This window comes from Amblyomma maculatum, chromosome 1 (genome assembly GCF_055883805.1).
Source record: "Amblyomma maculatum isolate TAMU_Amacu chromosome 1, ASM5588380v1, whole genome shotgun sequence".
Lineage (NCBI taxonomy): Eukaryota > Metazoa > Arthropoda > Arachnida > Ixodida > Ixodidae > Amblyomma > Amblyomma maculatum.
The window spans coordinates 234,739,942-234,760,362 of record NC_139344.1 but is presented as its reverse complement, the minus strand read 5'-3'; the positions used below and the strand labels follow the sequence as shown (position 1 = coordinate 234,760,362).

Here is a 20,421-nt window from a genome sequence, read left to right as displayed (position 1 = left end):
GCGAATTTTAATGGGACTGGGCGCCGCTTTATCGCTTTTAGCAATTCAAGAATTAGCGCAATGTTTTATGTTATTTCTTCAGTAACTATACATTTTCACGAAAATCTACAAGTCCCTTCTATTTCTGCCGATTAAGGGTCAGTAACGACTAACTACTGGAAGCATCGATTCCTCCTTTGCATTTTCTGCACATAATAAGAAACAAAAATGTGCAAATTTTTGCCGACCCGCGGCGGCCTCAGTTCAACACGTACCCACTGGGGTCCTCTCAAAACTGCCTTTGCAGTCTCTTAAGATCAATAATGGAAAGCTAATAAATCGACTTCTATTAAGCAGCACATTGTGACCGTCCTCCGCTGATCTCGTGCACGCAGAGCTGAAGGGACACGAAGAAAAGACGGAAGGGTTCATATCAGTTTGGGAATTCTTTTAAAGAAAAACGGTTTCCACTAATACAGAGCGAAATGAGTGCAGTGACCAGGCAGGGAAGCTTTTGCTTCGCTTTCGTATTGTGCGCCGTGCTCACGTGCGCAGGAGGTTCAGGCAAGGCGTGCCACCTATGGGGTGTCAAGAGCGAATATCGTGACATAACACTCGGAAATATCTTTCGATAGTCCTCGCATAACACCTTGATACCAAACAGTAATGGAAAGACGAAAAAGTAACGAAAATTGTCTGCGTGTCACAGCACAGGGCTAAGTCTCCATAACTCCAAGTGCGAGGCGGTACGTCACATATGCACTATAGAACCGACCTTCCTGTTGAATGCGCTTAACTGCAACAAGCCGGAGAGATCTTCGGTCGGTTTACCGCGTTGGCTTGCAAAGTCTTCCTTGCGCAGTAGATCGATATATGCAGAATAACATTTCGCGAGCCTGTGTCGCGCATTTAAAATCTCATCGAGTTTTCTTCTGGTCTAATTTTGTTGCAATTTCAGATCATTCCGGTCAATGCGTCTCCTTCCGTACATTGCAGGCTCAAATAAAAGATACAACACGCTGCACGTGAATTATGCGAACCGGCGTCAAATAGATGGGCTTGCTGCGCTTATTAGGCGGAGCGTATATACCTTTGAACGGGCTCACACGGTACGCGCATGTTAATCCAACTCATTGATAAGGCGCGCCGGGAGTCTCCGGAACTGGAGGAATATTCTTGTTATTAGCCGAAAGAAGGAGAAGACCTGCTTCACAGCGCCGAATGGGACTCAGAATTGGCCGCTCCATCCCGTAAGTACCGCAGCAAAATACCAAAGAGAGCGTTGCAGGTTTATCGAGCAGTCCGCCCCTCGATATTATTTAAAACAAAGTCGACGTCTCCTCGCTTCCGACAGCGCGTGCTTGTATGCAGCAGCTGAAATATGCGCATAAGTAATGACGCCGATTCAGTCTCGCTTCAGCGCTATCCGGAGTTGCGCAAGATGAGCCGAGAGGGCTGCAAGTCTGACTTTCAGTCGCTTTTTGCTAGCGCTGTGTGCTTTTTTTGCTCCCTTCCGGTCGCGTAGACTCGCAGAATGGAGCGGCCACGCATTTTCCCGTGCTGGGTACGCAGGATAACATCACGGTCGGCCGTGTCCCAATAAGCCTGTATTTGCCGAAGCGTTCTGAGCTTTGGTGAGGCTTTGTTTACAGGTGGGCATAGGTGGATATTGCAAAAGACAGCTGAGAGACGACCATCATTCTGGTTGCAGGGGTTGCTCTCATTCTCTCTCTCTCTCTTTGTTTTGTGTGTGTGTGCTCCCGAGGGCACGAATACGTACTGATTACCTTTGAAAACATAGGAGCAAAAGAAAAAGACCAGCCCAGAGCATTTCCTAATTAGTGTTTAAGTGCGCATGCGCGCGTGATTTGCATTCTGTTACGAGGCAACAATATGCGTCTCATATCCTCATATGGCACGTATTGCTCCAAGTCCGGACAAACATGCATTTTGTTTTGGCATATGCCACAGAAAACGAAAAAAAAAAAATGCAAGCAGGAGAGAGGCTTCTATTACGTTACTGCGGTGTCCCGAGGCACCTTTTCTTTATGGAGTTATGAAAAATGCATGTATAAATTTATTTATTGTTTCGAGTGCCTGCTCCCCTTCATCTTATTGCGGACAACTGCTCAAACTTTTCCCGTATTGTAGGTATAAGGGTGTAAGGTAAGCCCAATCCGAGCCCGCAATGCATTAAACTATATTAGGCCCCGTGAGATTATAATATGTCTAGCTCATGCAGCGGGACAAAAGTTGGTGGGAGCCAAACAGTCGCAGCGAAAAACTGAAGGCAATAATCAAACGAAGGAAGCATGCAAGGAACGGACTCTTTATTTTCGCTTCTATTCTCACTTAGACTGAAATGGCCTCATTTTCTAGCTGCGTTGCACAAATTATCAGTTGATGAATAAATACATACACCTCCTACAAAAATGCCCGGTGCAATTCTCGTCAACTTAAGCATTATTTACTCCCCTTGGCAGCTCCGAACGTGAAATAACTACCACCCATCTGTCTTCATATATTAACACCACGCTGCAAACGCGAGAAATATTCGGTGATTGTAGGTGTTTTCTACTTGGTTGAGCCTTTCCGCTAAGCTTATGTCAACAGCTTATTTCGCTACCGATTCTAGAGTTTGTAAAAAGCTATCGTTACTTATATCTCCAAAGGATACGCCCTTGGAGCTTTCCCGACATGTACCACTTGATAGTGATTATTTCCGCGTCATCCCTCGTCCTTGGAGCTTTCCTGATAAGGAGCAGTTGGTACTGATTTTCTTTGTTCCTTGTCGTCCCGCATGCTTAGAGCTTTTCTAATTAAAAAAAAAAAAAAAAAAGCGAACATTTCGTAAAAACAGCCCTTCCTGTCTATTTTCTTGTCCCTCTAGCTCCGCTGTTTGTTTCATTCACTTGATATTGATTTTTCCTGTTCTGGATATTCATATTTCTAGTTCTTATTCGTTCTCTGCCATTCCAGCTTCTCTAATACGAAGCACTTGATACTGATTTTCTCCTTCCTCGTCGTCCTCCGCCCAAATAGCTTTTCTGACATTATCGAAGCACCTGATACTGCTTTTCAGTTTCCTTGCCGTGCTGTGTCCTCAAAGCTTTCGTGATACCAGGCACCTGATAACCGATTTTCTGCGGCCTGGTCGCCTCTCCTCACTTCTACATTTAACCTTTTGCATGCATATGACATTTAACAATAAATGCAGCGACAGAGCTTTTGTATATGTGATGCTCTCGTTTTCCTCGCGCTTCCTCTGTCGTTTGTTCTTCATTTAATGAAAGCAGGATTGGAAAAAGTAACAATATTTTTTTCCCATTTCATGGCAACAAGACAAAGAAGGATACAGGCGTTACTGTTTATATTTGACGTTTTTTTTTTTTCTTTATGGAGAGAGAGACAGAGAGAAGCTAAAACAGTGTGTTTCTTAACCGCGTCGTCATTGGCGCTCACTCGGTTCCCGCTGCTAACAGAAGCCGTGGATAATTACTGGGGAGCTCGGCGTCCCACGGCGCTGAAGTCCGTAGCCCGGGGCGGCGCACCGCTGCGTGTTTCCCCGCGTGCGGGCGCGCGACTCCGTGGTGCTCGCTGTGGAGCCTGGCTCTGCTGGCGTGACCGGTGCTCATCACGGCGCCTGCTCGAGCCCTGGTGCGTGCTCGGCCGCCGCGAGGAGGGCGGTTGGCGCGCGCCGGGACCCGCCTCCGCGGTTGACCGGCCCCAGGCTAATGGAGCCCGAGCGGGCCCTCTACGCCCGCCTCAACTCTAAGCACAGCAAACCGACAGCGCGTGCACGCTGTGGACTGGTAAGCTCAACGGAAAGCCGTAGTTGAGCACACGGTGACCAGTTGCGCGAGCCAGTATAGTCGTATAGTGCTCGGAAGAACAGCTGTCGTCTACACATTTTGCGCAGCGTTCAGGGGTAGGCGTAGTACGCTATGCTGTCTGTCTCGTCGTCATTATCTGATAGAGACAGCAGCAACTGAAACAGCCTCCAATTTGTTGTTGTCACTGTGCTAATATGCCACTCACGAACAGAAATTGGATCGAAACAGTAAGGACACGAACAGAGAGAAAGCAGCAGTGGGCTCAAGCCTTGAAGGGCCACTGTCCAAGGTATGAACTTTTAAGCAAAGGAGCCCAGTGCTTCGATCAGGTACCGGAGATAGTTCGTGCAAAATGCTACAGCGATATGCGCGCCGCAAAGCAACAAAAATGCAGATCAAAGCTCTCTCATCCTCCCCTTCGGGAAATCAGCTTCCCCGTTCTCTACGCTGGCCTAGGGTGACGTCGGACTAGCAAATGACATCCATTGGTCCGTCTCGCTGAGTGACGGGTGAAGGATGGGCGTACGCCACTAACTGTGTCCACCGCTCGCTGAGCGCCGAGCGCCACGGCCGAACTGAATGCTGCGGCGCGCGCTCATTCGCCCGTTTTTTTTTTTTTTTTTTCGCACTTACAGAGTACCATGCCCCACCTCCCACTAAACGAAGAGGAGGAAGGGGAATTTGGCTTGCGGAGGCTAGACAACCGGGCAGGAGAGTGAAAAACCTTTGCGAGGGAACGGTAGGAGAAAAACACGACAGAATCGAGGGATTGCGGTGTCTGTAACCGCGTTATTAATTACTCTTTTCAAAAACATTTTGCGGCCTTGCGTTCTGGGGGCGACGTCTCACAGTCACCAGGGAAGAAAATATTTTCCACCGGAGGGTGGACAGTGGCCCTTTAAATGAAAAAAAAAAAAAAACAGCGCCCAGCAGTCTGCTGACGGTATAGGAAATGAGGTATACTGGCGTCCGTAAGCCAGTTGGGCCACATCCGACAATTGTTCGAAGCAGATCTGACAAAAAAAAAAAAAAAATCTGAGATCAGCGATTCCAGGATCATGAGTAAAGCAATAACTGTCGGTTGGGTGGCATTTGCAGGAAGCCCCTATGAATGGAAGCATATACGCTTATATATACTCGCGCTTGTTCACCGCAGCAGCAGTCATCCTGTTTATTTACGCCACACTCGTACTTCTTTCCATTGCTTGATGTGGTGTTATTAGTCTCGTCTTTTGTTAGCTTGACATGTTAGCTGAAATAAAACGAATAAACTGCCCTTGGACAAAAAATGCATAACCGCTGAGCCGTATACCTCGAAAAGGTAATCGCGAGTGGCGAAAGGTCAAGAAGGGTGAGCTTAGGTTGGGAATAAGGTGACTCACAAGACACAGCTAAATAGAGATTGCACCGAGAGGGCTTTGCCCTGCAGCTAACTTCAGTGGATGATAAGGAGATTCAGCTTCTTGCTCGCGTGTTGACATTATCCGGAAGATGATCTCTGTTTATATCCGTATATACGTAAGATCATCTCCTCGAAGAAAGTATAAACTGCAATCCTTTTTCAGGTCAAAGCGCTACACGTGTTCCCATAGCGTTCAAAAACCTCAGAGTTGGAGGCTTCTCCTGCACTGATCGTGTAACTGGCCGGAGACTAATCTGAGCCTCCTCTTTGTGTCTCTACGCGAGTCCCACTCCATTCGCTGCGCCATCTTCTCGGTGAAGCGCTGCACTGCGGGCGATGCGAGAGAGTGGCGACGGCGGCCGCCTTGGGTCGGGCGGTGGCCACACGGCGCTCGCAGCTAACCTGATTGCCCGACTCGTCGGCGATTTCCGAAACGTGTCTCCTCGGAAATCAGCGGCGTCCGCCCTTCCCTTCTCTACCTCGGGCTGAGAGGCCCCGAGAGCTGTCCCGCGGCTCACGCGAGCAGGTACTGGAGCAGCGAAGGAAAGCCGGCCGTGTATAGCCCCGAGGGGCGGGGTACAACACTGCCGCGTGGTCTCGTCTCTCCCGCGAGTGTCATCGGCGCCGTTAGCTGCAGCTGTTGTTCCCGCATCGGCATTCGTCTCCCCGCGGTTCGCAGAGCGCATCAGGCTGGCGCCGAAGCAGCGCCGGCTCGGGAGACAGAGCGGCTCTTTCTTAACTCCACTTCACCCTGTGGCGTCTCTTTCCCGCTCTTTCGTCTTTTTGCTCCTCTGCTCTTTACTTAGTGGCGTGGTTTCATTGCGCTCTATACGCTGTATCCCTGATACGTCTTCGTCTCCCTGCTAGTGACTTAAATAGCTCCAGCCAAGGTGCGATTTGGGAAGGCATCAGCACATGCGCTGAAGCACGCGCACACAGTTCGCGAACAGGCATCAGCTTGAGACATTGCTATCGCTGAGAATCATAGTTGAAAATCTCGATGAATACCACTTGAATTCAAGTTTATGGCAGTGCTCTCTCGCGCAAAAAGGAACGAGAGGAGAAAAAAAAAAAAAAGCAGCGTTCTTTCTCGCGTGAACTCTCACTCTCATTGGTCATTCTGTATAAAACGCTAAACAAGAATGGGAGAGCGCTAGAGCAATGAGGTACTTTCTTCAGGAATGTATTTTTCACTTTCACTTCCTTTCTTACTTGACTGGCAAGTATCGTGCCCAGTGAGTGGTGGCTTTCCGTCAATGTGGAATCGAGACTGTCGCAGCCGACGTCCACGAGGGGTGCTGCTCCTGAGTGTTTCCTGCTTGTCCTCGTAAAGATGGATTAAAGCCGGCGACTGCGACTGCGTTTCGCTTTTTTTTTCGAGATGGAACAGGAAGGAAAAAAAGCGATCGCGCAGGACGCAATAACTACAAACTGTAACGGAGACTGCATAAGAGCGCGAACGTAAACTTTATAGTGGTTCGTATTTGAGTAAAGCAAAACAGCTCATGGACGCAGAGGATCGAACATGCAAACTCTAACCCATTTTTCTTTATTATTTTGATCGCCCTTATGCTTGCTCTCCATATACATTGATTGAATTACAATGACGGCCGCGCGTTCTGCACTTCACGTTCACTCGCCACGCTGTTATCTGCATGGCGTTATTGACTGTGCTCACGCTGTTGCTGACGTGTTGCGCTGCTCTTGACAAGTGAGCGTGATTCCCATAGAACCTTACCTTCCACGAGTTAAGAGGTTGTTATCCAAGCACAAACTTAAGTTTCGGGCGCTTTCTTAAACATCATTAGAAGTCGTTAATCAATATCCAGTTCTCGGCTATAGCATTTGTTGGTGCCTATATTTTTGATCAAGGCGTATAAGTCTGTGGCCGGAGTTGCGACCTGGTATACCTTTGTAAATGAAACAGAGCTTTCGGATGCATCTTTTTCTTTGCATGACAGTAACGTGCTATTAAATTAACAACATGACAGTGAAGCCGGAATATCTAACTTCTTATACTACGGTCTCGCCGCGATGGCTCAGGGGTTAAGGGGGCTCGACTGTTAATCCCGAGGATGCAGGTTCGATGTGGCGCAGCCGGATTTCGATAGAGACGAAAAGCAAAACGTGCTCGTGTAGTGCGATATCTGTGGACGTTAAAGAACCCCAAGGGGTTTAAATTTCCAGAGCCATTCATTACAGCGTTCTTCATAGCCAATGTCGCTTTGGGGCATTAAACTCTACTAACCAAGCCATCTTTACAGTCATCCCGAAAGAACGGGTCTTGCCTGGCGCCAAAACGATACTGGGGCACAGATGCAAAGGCATATTATTTATCACTGCAAAAGATAACCCTTTATAAAAAGAGAAACGTGAAAGCATTTTTCTTCTAAACTCTAAAGAGTGCAGGGTCCTTCCCTTCAGAAGACAGGTTCGTGTCGTCGCCTGGTACTTCGAATTGGCTGTTCTTTTTGTTTTGGTATTCCAGACACCGGCTTGTTTTCATTGCAACGTTTTTACTTTTTTATAGCTGACGCTTCTTTTTCCGCTCCCCGCACGAACAATGGACAGAGATTACGAATAAAAATTGAGCAAGTAAATACTTTGACCTGAACAGATGAGCTGGCGCTGTGCCCCGGCTGTCAGAGGCGTATGGCGCAAAGCGCTACCCCCGTTGACCGACGGTGGGTACTTCTCCCGGCCAGGCTGGGCAGTGCGGCCGCTGGCGCCACCATCTCTTACGGTGGTGTCTCCAGCCCTGAAAGGGTCGATAACGTTCACTGGCACATCTCTTCGTTTTGGTCCCCTGCAGGCTCTCGACCTTGAAATATTGTGGATAATTTTTCAAACCTTCTTACTCATGTTAAAAAAAAAAAAAAAAAAACATTTTCGCGCTTACTTGCAATCAATTTCTTTTTCAAGGAACGCTCCTGAAGCATTTCAGTCAGTGAACGTCAACAATCATAACGGTGTTAAATAATCATAACAGCCCTGACATTTTTTTTTTATTTTTTGCCGTGCATATACTTCTCAGTAGTTCCTATTTTCTTTAGCGGCTCTTTCCGTTCATTCTTTCGTAGCGTTCTTCAGAACACACACTCTTCGATATTTCTAACCAGATTTTTGTGTTGTTCGCCGGCATTTGCTTATGGTTACGGTTCCACAGAGTTGGTGGTAGTATTTATTTTACCAGAAGCAATATTCGTCACAAGCAGTAAACGGCAATGCGCGTTATCATTGGTAAGCAGATGCCTTCGTTACATTAATTTGTCGATAGCTTCTTAGATAGTGCTTACCGCTTGAGTAGTCATCTGCGAAGCTTCACTTCTGAAACGTAGCATGTCAAACAGTGACTATGGTGGATGTCTGTCGTGTGTAGTTGCCTTAAAAGAATGTCCATTCAGGAATAATAACAGCTGCTGCGTAGAATATATCGAAAGCCCCCTTCCTAAGGGGCGAGTTTGTGGAGGGAGGGGAGATACGCGAATATTAAACAAAACGCTAAAGGTGTAAACATTTTTGACTAAAATCGTAAGCGGGAAATTGTGTTGTACTGGTTATGCTCCTGTGCTTCCTATAGCTTTAGCTCAAGTGTGACACACAATTGTCATCAACTAAATATTTGCTTTTGTTGATTGGTTGCACGACTGCGGCGCAATACTGCGGGGACTGGCTGTTGCCTCGGCATTGATGCTAGGATGAGAGGTGATTTCGATCTGCCAAGATCAAGGTCAAGGATCGAGGTCAAGTCATGGTCGGGACATGACCGACCCTAGTTAGGGCTATCATGTATTGGCACAGTGTCATGACTATGCATAGCTAACTGTTATAGCGTTGCTGCGCGGCTGCTCCACAATTAAGCAAGACAAGATTTTGCTCGGGGTTTTGTAAATTTCAGGCGCTTCATTAGCGACGTAGCCATGTAGCGCTCTTAAGTTTTGAGGGCCCATAAGTCCTGAAGGGTTGGCGCTTCTCAAAGCGTGGTCGTGACCAAAGTGCCTCCCAGAAATTGACGAGAAAAAGTGATCCGTTCTTTGTGCCGTTGATCCGCGCACCACCTAGACCAAGGCAGTGAGATGTAGAGAGCGGTTTTCAGAGCACCTTTTGGCGAACAGCGCGAAACAATGATCTCGACTTTCTAGTCGGCGTCGTTTTTTGAAGCATTGCATCGCCAATGGTGCACGAGTATACGTAAGTTATTGCATATGTTGGGATGGCTACGTACAGAGTTACGCTCAAAGTATGTCCCACTTAGAAATTGTTTCATTGTAAGGAATTCTAAGTGGATTTCGTTGTTGAATGCCGCAGAATAATTAAAAATAATTAAAACCACCTGGGGGTCTATAACTTCCTATAACACTATATATATATATATATATATATATATATATAGTGTGTGTGTGTGTGTGTGCGTGTGCGTGTGCGTGTGCGTGTGCGTGTGCGTGTGCGTGTGTGTGTGTGCGTGTGTGTGTGTGTGTGTGTGTGTGTGTGTGTGTGTGTGTGTGTTTCGTTCGCCTGCATCTAAACACTTAAACCGCAACTGTGACCTTCAGCAGGTCAGCAGTCGAAAGCTAAAGCCGCTCACTGAACATCAGCGATGGGCAGAAAGTAGGTGCAAAAACTGAGCATACCAGCGAAGCTGTGTATCAGATGAGCAGCACATTTTGGAGGGACTTGGACAGTTAGCTGGCAACAAGGAGAACGCCCTACTGCAGCGCTCTGCAGCCTCAGTCTTCATGGCGAATAAAAAACGCGAGCCCGAGCAGCTCGTCGAATCGCGACTTTTGTATTCACTTGCTTCGCGCCACGGAGCCATGGCATGAACCGCTGATACGCGAGAGTGCGCTAATGCTTTCGCCTCGAGTGCGACACGCGGATTGCGTAACGCAGATTATGCTCGGTGAGAGGAAATTGAGCTCCCGCCCTCCTCTCGCTTGCGTGCCTGGGGGCGCGTGGCGAGCGGCGGCTGTCGCCATGCTTCGCGACGGACGCGAAACTTGCACAAATTGGTCCCGCACAACTGACCAGGCACGAAAAAGAAGAAGGTCCCTCCAATAAGAAAGATGCTCATATAATCGCGGCCTCGCGTCGCTTATCCACCTTTTATTTTGATTTTTTTTTTCCAACAACAACCCGCTTTACGTAAGCGTCACGAGGACCGACTCGGCTCGCTGTATATAAGCAACCTCGACGAGAGTGGGTGAAATATAAAAAAAAAAAAAGGCAAGAAAAATAGGACCGCAGAAAAATTGACTCGCGCACCTCGGTGTGCGCAACACGTTCGCATCTGCCAGAATTCTCTGCATGGCCGTTTTATCCGCGCGCTTTATTCGAGAAAATAAAAGAAGGCTTCGCGACAGTTCAACCGAGGCACCGTGAGTGTAGAAAAACACGTTTTTTTTTTTGTTTTTTTTTTCTTCTTCTTCTTCCCGCGTCCGCTTGGGGCCCGCGTGCCTCACGAAATTCTGCGTCGTCCTCTGTTTGCCTCTCCGCTCGGAGCGAGGCCGCCGCGCGGGCTGTTCTCCTGGGTGGGCGGCGCACAACGCTACTTTGAAACAAACTCGGGCGGGCAGTCTTTGCGCGCCGCGCCCGGAACGAGAGCGCCCGCTGTTCGTTCTGGCCCCTGTTCAGGCCGAGCTCGCTGTTCGACAAAACGGCCGTCTTGAGGGAAAAAGTAAAGGCCCGCACCGCCCGATTGGGGAAGAAAGCGCACGCCTCTGCAGACGAAGGTGACTCTGACACGCTGCAAGCCAGATTAGCGCCGGGCGGAACGCTGTTATGCAGATTCAATTGGATCGCGAATTTAGGAGCGTATTCGAGCTTGCAAACAGCTCTCTTTCGTCATTTTCTTCGCTTTTTCCTCCGGATTTCCAGCGACAGTAATGATTGGAAAGCGGCGGGCGCGTGCTGATGCGGAACCGCGAATTCGCGCGCGTTCTTGCCGGCGCGTAATCCAGTGCGTCACAAACAGTTCTGCACGGCCGTTCGACTCGAGAGAGCACCAAACAATCAACTTATGTACCATAAGAACATGTCGTATGTGAGTTATTTGTTTACTACCCCCCCCCCCCCCCCCCCAGGCGGCCGCAAATGGCAGTCGTGATCATTTGTCCGCGACTAGCTTTAAAGCATGAAAATGTTATGAAATATAGAAAAATAAATAACAGGTACCTTCATCCAGCCTGCACTTTTTTATTGCGGCCCCGCGTTTTATTCACTAGAATAAAGGGATGTGCAGGGGTGCTTCTTTCGCACAGTATATGTTATCGACGCATGTGGTCTGTACCTCGCTTCCAATTTAAAGTTTTCAATTTAAGTTTTGCAATAACTAAAATAAAGGTACAAGTGAAATATATCTGTAGACAAAGTAATGAAGAGTAAGAGGACGTGAGTAAGGCATGCAATGCAGATCGCAGATAACGGTTGATGTTGTAAGGAAGCCAAGTCATTTCATGGCGAGACAAACCTGGACCCTACTCTGACAGGCGGTTAGTTGTCCTGGTGGTGATAATGATGATAGTGTTAGCAGTGGTGGTGGTAGGGGAATTAAGTGCCAATGTGCGTTAACATGCCGCCTTATATGCATCCTTATAGTCTCCGCAAAAGGGGCAAATGAAAATAAGTTGTGCCGCCGCGACTTTCGCAGAATGCGGGAAAAAATTAGTTGGGATATACTTTGCAGAATACCACCACGCATTTCCCGCAGTTCGGAAGCCCAAACCGGCTCTGTACCGGGCACATGCTGGCAGAAACCCACAACGAGCTGAGGCATCGCTTCATAGATTCGACTGGTGGCCAGAAATATATATGGTTTGCTTTAAAAATGCACTCGTAAACTGCTTTCTCGAGCATGAGAGACCAAAGTGAAGTAAAACTGTGAGAGAACTGAGCTATGCTTCCCCGCAAGGCAGGAATATGCCGGTATAAGACTTTTGCTATATATATATATATATATATATATATATATATATATATATATATATATATATATATATATATATATATATATATATATATATATATATATATATATATATATATATATGTCTCCCATACTTGTATACGGCATACAGAAAGTCATGAGCTCCAAAACAGACGCAGCATGACTTCTTGTATAAAAAAATCAAAAACAAATCCATGAAGTAATGTTAAGCTTTGTGAACGACAGGCTCCCACTGAGGTGCACGTAGAGAGCACCTTCGAAATTTTTGTGCGTATTAATGCTCGGTATAATAGGTTCTGAGAAAGCGTTATGCAAGTAGGTAAGAAAACAGACAGATAGATATATATATATATATTAGGAACAGATATTTGCCTTTAATTTCAACGCCTTTTTTTTTTTAATTTCACGATATATTTATACAAAACGCAATTTTTGTATGTCTTTCACTTCGGCCTAAGCCGAAAACTCTTAATGCCATGCTTTCCGGCCATCCTCTGTCAAATTTCCGCAGCAGCTACATATCCCCGCTGAGCCCAGATTCTACGCTTGATATGTGGCTGGTTGCAGAGAAAGAAAAAAAAAAGCGAGGGGAGTGGGGTTCATAAACAGCTCCGCAGCTTCTCATCGTCTTTAAATGAAGAACTTCTATCGACACCTAAATTTACGATTTCTACCGTTTGGCCTGAAGACCTTTAATGGTCCGAAAAGAAGTCGGAGAGGCAAGCGCGCAGTGCATAAATCTTGTAATCTTGAATAATCAGAAGAGCCCGGACGCAGAACTGTACCGGAATACTTGTTTTAGTTAGGGCTGACGAAAAACCACAGCTGCAGAAAGGCGACGGAAACGCCGGGAAGGAGGATCCGCGTAACGATGCGATCATCTCGTTCGTTATTCCTGTTTCGCTGTCGGTAGCTTTCATCTCCTCCCGGAGCTTTATCTTTCTCGGCAAAGCCCCAACTTGGCACGTTTTCACGGCTCATCTGTTGGAGTCTGGAAACAGGAGCGCGGGACTGAGAGAGGAAGGCGCGAAGAGCCGAAGGCCTCCCGCGAACAAATCGACCCGCTTTCTTTAAGCACTTTTCGCTTCGTGCGACGCAGCAGCAGTAACAAAAGCAGCAGACAACCTCGGAGAGTGATTTGCATCGTGACAAGCGAGAAATAAAAGTTTCCGGCCCTGCGGGTGGTGCCGAAGGGGACGCGGTGAGGTGGAGTGCCGGGAAAACAACGCTAAGCTAACTGCGTCCCGGAAAGCATTTCGACGTAAGCACCTTAAGCGAATCCAAAGAACCGCTCCGCGGGCATCGAGAGCGCGGCCTCTCCGAGGAGGCAGCGTCACCGGCGCGGGGCCCTCGCTGCCTCGGCTCCTATATACACTTGTTGAGAGGCAGTTCTTCGACGAGCGCGCGCTGTTCGTGATACGGCTCGACGTTTGCCTCCTGCTTATTTTCTTGGCATTGCGCCTGCCTTTGAATCCGATGTACAGAAGGCACGCCTGAATGCTGCATGGACCACCGGAGCTGAATGAACAGTGTTACTTTCTCTGCCGGCGAACTGCGTCCCAACGACCGTGCGAAGCGGCTTTGTTTATCAGTCTTCCCTCGAGGCTGTCTGGCGGCGCCTTCGGCGTGTTCATATATATACGGTGTACATAAGAGGCCAGCAAAGAAGCAAGCGGAGCCAGCGAATAAGCTGCTGCTACTGATTACCACCCCGGGTTCTGTCACCGCTTGCAAAGGAGCCTTTCGAGGGAATGCGCGTCCGAGAAAAACATAGCAAATAATAAAGTGTGACCTGATATACGAAACGGTAGCAGGGCAATAGGCTTGCTCGTATGCCGGTCCGCGCTGTGTGACGTAAGTGGCTGCATATTGCTTTTGCCGGCCTGAGTATACTGTTTACTGCGCGAGTGATCGAGCCGTGCACACGCGTAAAGCGCTCTTAACCCCGCCGCCATTTATTATGCATGCGTCGAACGCGAGTATTTCCCTTGTTTTTCGTTAAGTATTTGCATTAAGCACTTTTTTGACCATCACAAAAAAAAAAAGATTACGTAAAGCGTTCGTGCCGTGTACATACTTCAAAGTAGTGCTCGGCCCAAGCGCCTTTCCTATAGGGCTAAAGATCATTTCAAGTGTAATATAGCGAATGCGAAGCATAATGGTGCATTTAGTTTCTTCGGATCCCTTTCATATTCTGTCGTATGAGGCTGGGGGGGGGGGGGGGGGTAGCTTGGTCGCCTCTGTTTAATCAGACCTGGTGCGCGTGCCGAACGAGCACGGCCGGAAGATTACCGCAAGTTCCGAACTTTTCGCTCTGACATAACTTGAAAACAAGGCACTTCAGTGGAAGAGAGCGAGCGAGTGAGAGAGAGAGAGAGAGAAAGAATTCACCCGACGTTTTAATCTCTTCGTCCCAGTTATTAGTGCTGGATTATATTAATCTCTGCACTACGACGGCTGCATCTCTAGGGTCCTAATGGCAGCCTCGTACTTAAGCAAGGAATAACGGATCAGCCAACTCATTAATTTGTGCCGCTTCAGTCCTTACGCTGTGCATTTCGCTCATATCTCTGTTTGCCCTCCTTTCGTGCACTCCAACTTGTGTACTCAGCTAATGTTATTCCACCGGAAAGTTCTTCCTGCCAAAACACTAATCAACAACTACAGTGAGTTTTCGGGAATTCAGATTTAGCCGCCCGTGCAGACTGTTAATGCTTTCTTTCCTTTGGAAAAGGGAAATGTTAGCCCTTATACAATTCAATGAGTTTTCGCGTGTCAGTGTTGGGGCGACCATTCGCACGCTGAACGACTAGGGCAGTGGGGGCCAGGTCAGAAAAGAAGGTGCACATATGACAGCCGTCACAAAAATTTGTAAGCAAATGCTCCTCGCGAATCTCCCGCGCGGGAGCGAGAACATATGCTCGAAGACAGCGCCGTTCTGAACAGCTTTTGGAAGACAAACCCGCATATTTTTCAAGTTAACTTGTATGCATTCCTTCTTTTGTTGTCACTTGCCTTCCTTTAGACCGCAGCATGTAAAAAAAAAATATATATAGATGTGCATACTAAGAGGGTTATAATTAAGCAGCTTTGATTGTTTTGCTGGCGCCAGTAAGAAAGTGAGCATGCTGCAAGCTGTATAGCTTTTAAGGCCGTTTTCACCGTGTCTTTCTTTTTCTTCCCCGAATGGCCCATTGGGACCGCTGTTCTCGGTTCGACGGGTCACTAAGCTTGGCAAGGAACGTGCCACTCGTCCGCTGGCATGATCAATGAATTACCTAAGTTGACGGACGTTATCACAGCTGCACTGCACCTGCGCCCACGTGTGGAAGTGCGAACGTCGTTAATAGATCAGCGTGTTTCGCACAGACATAACGCTAATACATTGGCTTCATTGGAAGCTAACCTCAGTAGTAAAGGCCTAAGCTCACCTGGATAACAGAGTAGCGCCCATTTCATTTCATTTCATTTATTGATCTCTTAAAGGCCCGAAGGCATTACATAAGGGGGGGCTTATTGGTTTACAACGGCGATGATGGGAACGTGCATAACAATAAAAAGAACAAACATAGAAACAAACATAGAGGGGGTTGTAGTCATATCAGGGTTTCCCAGCAAATGATACATCATTTATTAAAGATATGTCAAGCAATACTCGCTACAAAGAGCGCAGAAGTGATCAAGATCTATGCGAGGTGAATTTTTATTTTCTCGCGGAATGTTTTGTGATCAGTGCATGCAGCGATGTCGTTAGGCAGTGAATTCCATAGTGCTATTGCGTTGGGGAAAAATGAGTTGTTGTAAGCAGACGTGTGGCCACTGATGCGTGCTATCGGGTTACCGTGACTTAGCCGGGAGGACGTTCGTAGTGGGGTGGTTAATAGAGCGTGCCGTGATCTTGTGTTATGATAAAATGTATGAAGTAAGCATAGGCGGGAAACGACTCGGCGTGATTCTAGTGTTGAGAGACGGAGGGACTGCTTGAGGGCGGTGACACTGGCTTCTCTTGAGTAGCATGAAGTGATGAACCGGGCTGCACGATTTTGGATTGATTCCAATTCGATGGTGAGATACGATTGCCATGGGTGCCAGATGGATGATGCATACTCTAATTTTGGCCGCACAAATGTTTCATACGCGAGTTGTTTTATGTTAGGTGATGCAGATTTCAGATTTCTTCTCAGGTAGCCAAGTGTGCGTGAAGTGTCGGAGCAAATGGTTCTAATGTGGGTGACCCAAGAAAGTGTTGATGTGAGATGTACACCTAGATATTTATAAGATTTTGCAACGGTTATAGGGACGGATGAAATGCTGTAAGTGTGATTCGTCCCATCACAAGTATACATTTGAGTCTCGAATAATAATAATAATAATAATAATAATAATAATAATAATAATAATAATAATAATAATAATAATAATAATAATAATAATAATAATAATAATAATAATAATAATAATAATAATAATAATAATAATAATAATAATAATAATAATCATAATAATAATAATAATAATAATAATAATAATAATAATAATAATAATAATAATAATAATAATAATAATAATAATAATAATTGCGCCTTTAAGGTAGCTCCATTAAGGGTAACGCAAGGAGAAGGGCACCTACTGCATAAAACAGTACCGTCATGCAGGGATGCAACGTGGCACGAGTAAGCATCCAAGCTTTTCTTCCGTGCAGGTGCGAAGTGCGCTCGGGGCCCGAGTTCATCCTGCGCAAGTACCACTTCTTCGACGACTCGAAGTTCCACATGGTACAGTTCTTCTACCTGGACAGCTCATGCACGGTTCCGGCATATGCGTTAGACGGCTGGGGGCGACTCGAACTGTCCAGCCTGTCATGGGTGGTGCCGGGTGCGACCGAAGCCGAGGCCTCGCTCTCGCATCTCAACGTGATCGCCTACACTGCCGAGGTGGCCGACCGCCTCAGCAGGGCCGTCAACAGGTGCGCTCCGCTTCCCTAACCCAAGCAATCTTTGGACATCGTGCTGTCCGAGAGAGCGTTCGGAAAGCGCTCGCGTGATGCATGGCGAATCGGAAGTGTCAGTGCTACAGCACCTAAACTTTGGGTCTAGATGAGGGGAAAATAAAGTGAAGTCCTAGTTTGTGGTCACAACACTGCTCCCAACTCTTGTCAGCATTTTTTTTTTCGCTGATTTTATCGCACGTGAGCATCGGAAGCAGACTTATTGGGTGTAACGAACGTTCGTTTTCATTGCTGTGTTTATGTTTACTTACCTTTCGTGAATGTAACCATATAATTTCTATAACCCTTGCAGATGCACGCGCCATAGGCATCCGAGTGAGAGGGCAGATCACGGCGCATTTAGAGGCGCGTAAGGCGATTAGGCTCGCTGCCTCTGCTCTCTCCCGAGGGCTGGTCCGTCGATACGAGTGGCTGACTAAATACAGAGCAGGACACGCCTGTTTTGGGAGCACCGCAAGAAAATAAAAAAAAATTCGTGGCATTCACTAAACATGCTTTCTGCGTTAGTGAGTCTATATTAATGGGTACTCGCAGATATTTACCACACCGTTTAGAGGCAGGGTGACCAGTGGAGTAAAACCAGGACTTCTGCGTTATTTCTTTTTCCTTATTTTTGAACTTCTCTAAGCAGTGAATGGTGCAATTGTGACAAGGCACCATTTGCCGGAAAAACACGTGAAATGCAAAGCACTTATGCGTTCACACTGTCGTTTTTTTTTTTTTTTTCGCTCTTTTTAGCGTGCCTTTGCGCGTTTTCACCCTCACAGTACTTTTTCTTGAAATGATGTGACTGCGCCTCGCCAGTTTTCCAGTGAGCCCCCTTCCCTTTTTCCTTCATTCTAAAAGTCTAAGAGGCAAGGTGTGATTTTCTTATATTTTATTCACTTTTTTTTTTTTCTCGTGGATGCGTCTCGTTTTTATTTTTAGGCAAATGGGCGAAAGTCATCGCAACGGTTGTTGATGCATGCATTGCACTATGGTGTTCGGTATGACTGGGGCCAAGAAAAAGTAACACATTGCGAGAGCGAGAAATTAAGCGAGTCCTACTTGTTCGCTGGCACCACATATAAGCACGGTCGTTTCCTATTCGGTAATTGATTAATATCGGTAAAAAAAAAAGCTTTCCAACCTTCAAAAATAGATGAAAAGATTGTTAACCAAATCTCAAAGTGTGGAAAAAAAAATCCGAAAAGAGCAGTTTAAGCAGGAAGGTTTTTTGAAGGTAATTTTTTTTCCCTACTTGGACAGAAAACACGCAAAGGTCCGATATTGCGCCATACTGCAGCCGCAAGAGCGTCCCAGCACCGACCACACATGCGTCAAAGTCCCGTGGCAGCGTGCATTAACCGGAAGATGCAATTTATTTGCAATTTTTAGGAGATTGGAGATGCGTGCATCTTCTTGCTGGAACAATCGCACCTTTGAAGATCGTTTTGCAAGCTTTAGAAATGCTAATTGCAGCTTTTGACAGACTTCTATTAACAATACTACTGTCAAATAGTGACTTATTGCAATGTTTATACTTAACTATTAATAGAAACGCACTTGCTGTTTCGTTAAGGGGCCTCCAAGGAAATTTTCAGCTCGTAAATCGTTGATCCATATTTTATGGGTAAAGTTTGAGCTATGCGAGACCTTCTGAATGCAACCAAGTTCTGACAGAATTCTTTTCCACCGAATCTTTTTGCCACGTTATAGGTCATGTCCGGGTGAAGTGAAGCGGCCCTGGGAAACGTATTTGAAATACCGTCTCGTCAGCTTTGTGGAAGGCCGCACTGCCGACAAGCCGCTCATTGAGGACTTCGTCTGCACGGGCGGCCTGCAGTTCACCCTCAACGAGCTACAGTTGGTACGTCCCTTCATCAGCCCCTGTATCACCAGCTGTGGGTATCACCTGACTCCGTTTGTATTTACAATCTATCTTAAAGCAGCGCGAAACACAGGACAAAAGAACAGAAGACGACACAAGCGCTTTCTAACAACTGGGCGCGTCCACTAATGTTAGGTGCTGTGAAGGTAATTTTCGGGTTCTTTAAATATTGCATCATATTTGAGTGATTTCAAGCTCAAAGTCCTACACAAGGTATCTATGTCAGCAACGCACGAGCAATAAAAATTGTCACGAATGTCCTTTACCGCAGTAGTCTACGAAAAAACATGCAAAATGCATCATTTGCCCTCTATATTATAGCGTGGTCGCATATGGCGCATGTGAAGCACGAAAAATGAGAGCACCGCTATGAAGACTGCACCAGGTCGATATGTGTTCCTTGCCACAATTCGGCCAACTAATTAGGAACATAAATTAGTCTACCTAAAAAAAAAATCCTTCCTCGGTTTTTCACCAATGCTCTCGTTTTTGTTCTGCTGTGTTCTGCTTCAGTCTCATTCACGTCTGTCGCTCTGACGGGTGCATTTCTGCATGCCCTATCAGCGCTGTGCGTTGCTAAGCATATCGTAGTGGGGGACTCTGCAATAGTCTTTAACACCTGATATTCTTTAACGTGCACTCGAATCTCAGTGCCGCACCATCGTCAGCTAAGGAACCACGGCCTTACGCTCACGCTGAAAGACATGGCATTTGCGACATTGTGGCGGGTAGTGGTCAGCGCGCGCAAACTTCATCACCAAACATTAGTGCAGGGATAGTTTACACGCACTTTTCATCAACTCTATAGCTGTCAACAGCATAGTGTGACTTTTCAGTAAGAAGTATGGTTCCGAATTTCTGTTCAATTACAAGAGGGAACAATATGCGTTTTACAACCAGGCTGCACTTCAAAGCTTTTTGCGGCACTTCAGCATTGCCGCTCTCTAATGGTAACACAAGTGATCTTTGTCCGTAGCTATTACGCTATGCGCTCAGCTACCACTAACTACCTTATCAAATTCCCAGCAGAGATAAAGAAAAAATTTCCCCCCAAACCTCGCTGTGAATCTAACGCGTCTATAGGTCTCAATGCAGCCATCTTGTACATATATTTACACAAACGGTTCTATGACTTTCCTGAGCAGCGTATATAATCGAAAGAAGGGTGGATTATTGATCACTTCCATATCTACAGCGAGATAAACAGGACAAGGGAAGAAACATATAACGACAAACACAGCGCTGTCTGACAACTGATTTTTTTTTTTTTATTGCCTGTCCAGCCGGTATATACACCACACTAGATAGCGGAGATGGAAATCAAGGCATACGTAACATGAGTAAACAGAAGACACACTCCTACAGGGACGCGTCAACATTCGCATT

The 20,421-nt window shown here is 46.6% G+C and overlaps 1 protein-coding gene across 1 annotated transcript in view; it reads left to right on the top strand.

The window, feature by feature from the left end:
- Positions 1-20,421, top strand: part of LOC146205917 (protein APCDD1-like) — a 214,952-nt gene that overhangs the window by 113,883 nt on the left and 80,648 nt on the right. Inside the window, exons 3-4 of the mRNA XM_084590583.1 lie at positions 16,860-17,123; positions 18,864-19,014. Coding sequence (XP_084446709.1) covers positions 16,860-17,123; positions 18,864-19,014 — 415 coding nt within the window. The remainder of the gene's footprint in view (positions 1-16,859; positions 17,124-18,863; positions 19,015-20,421) is intronic.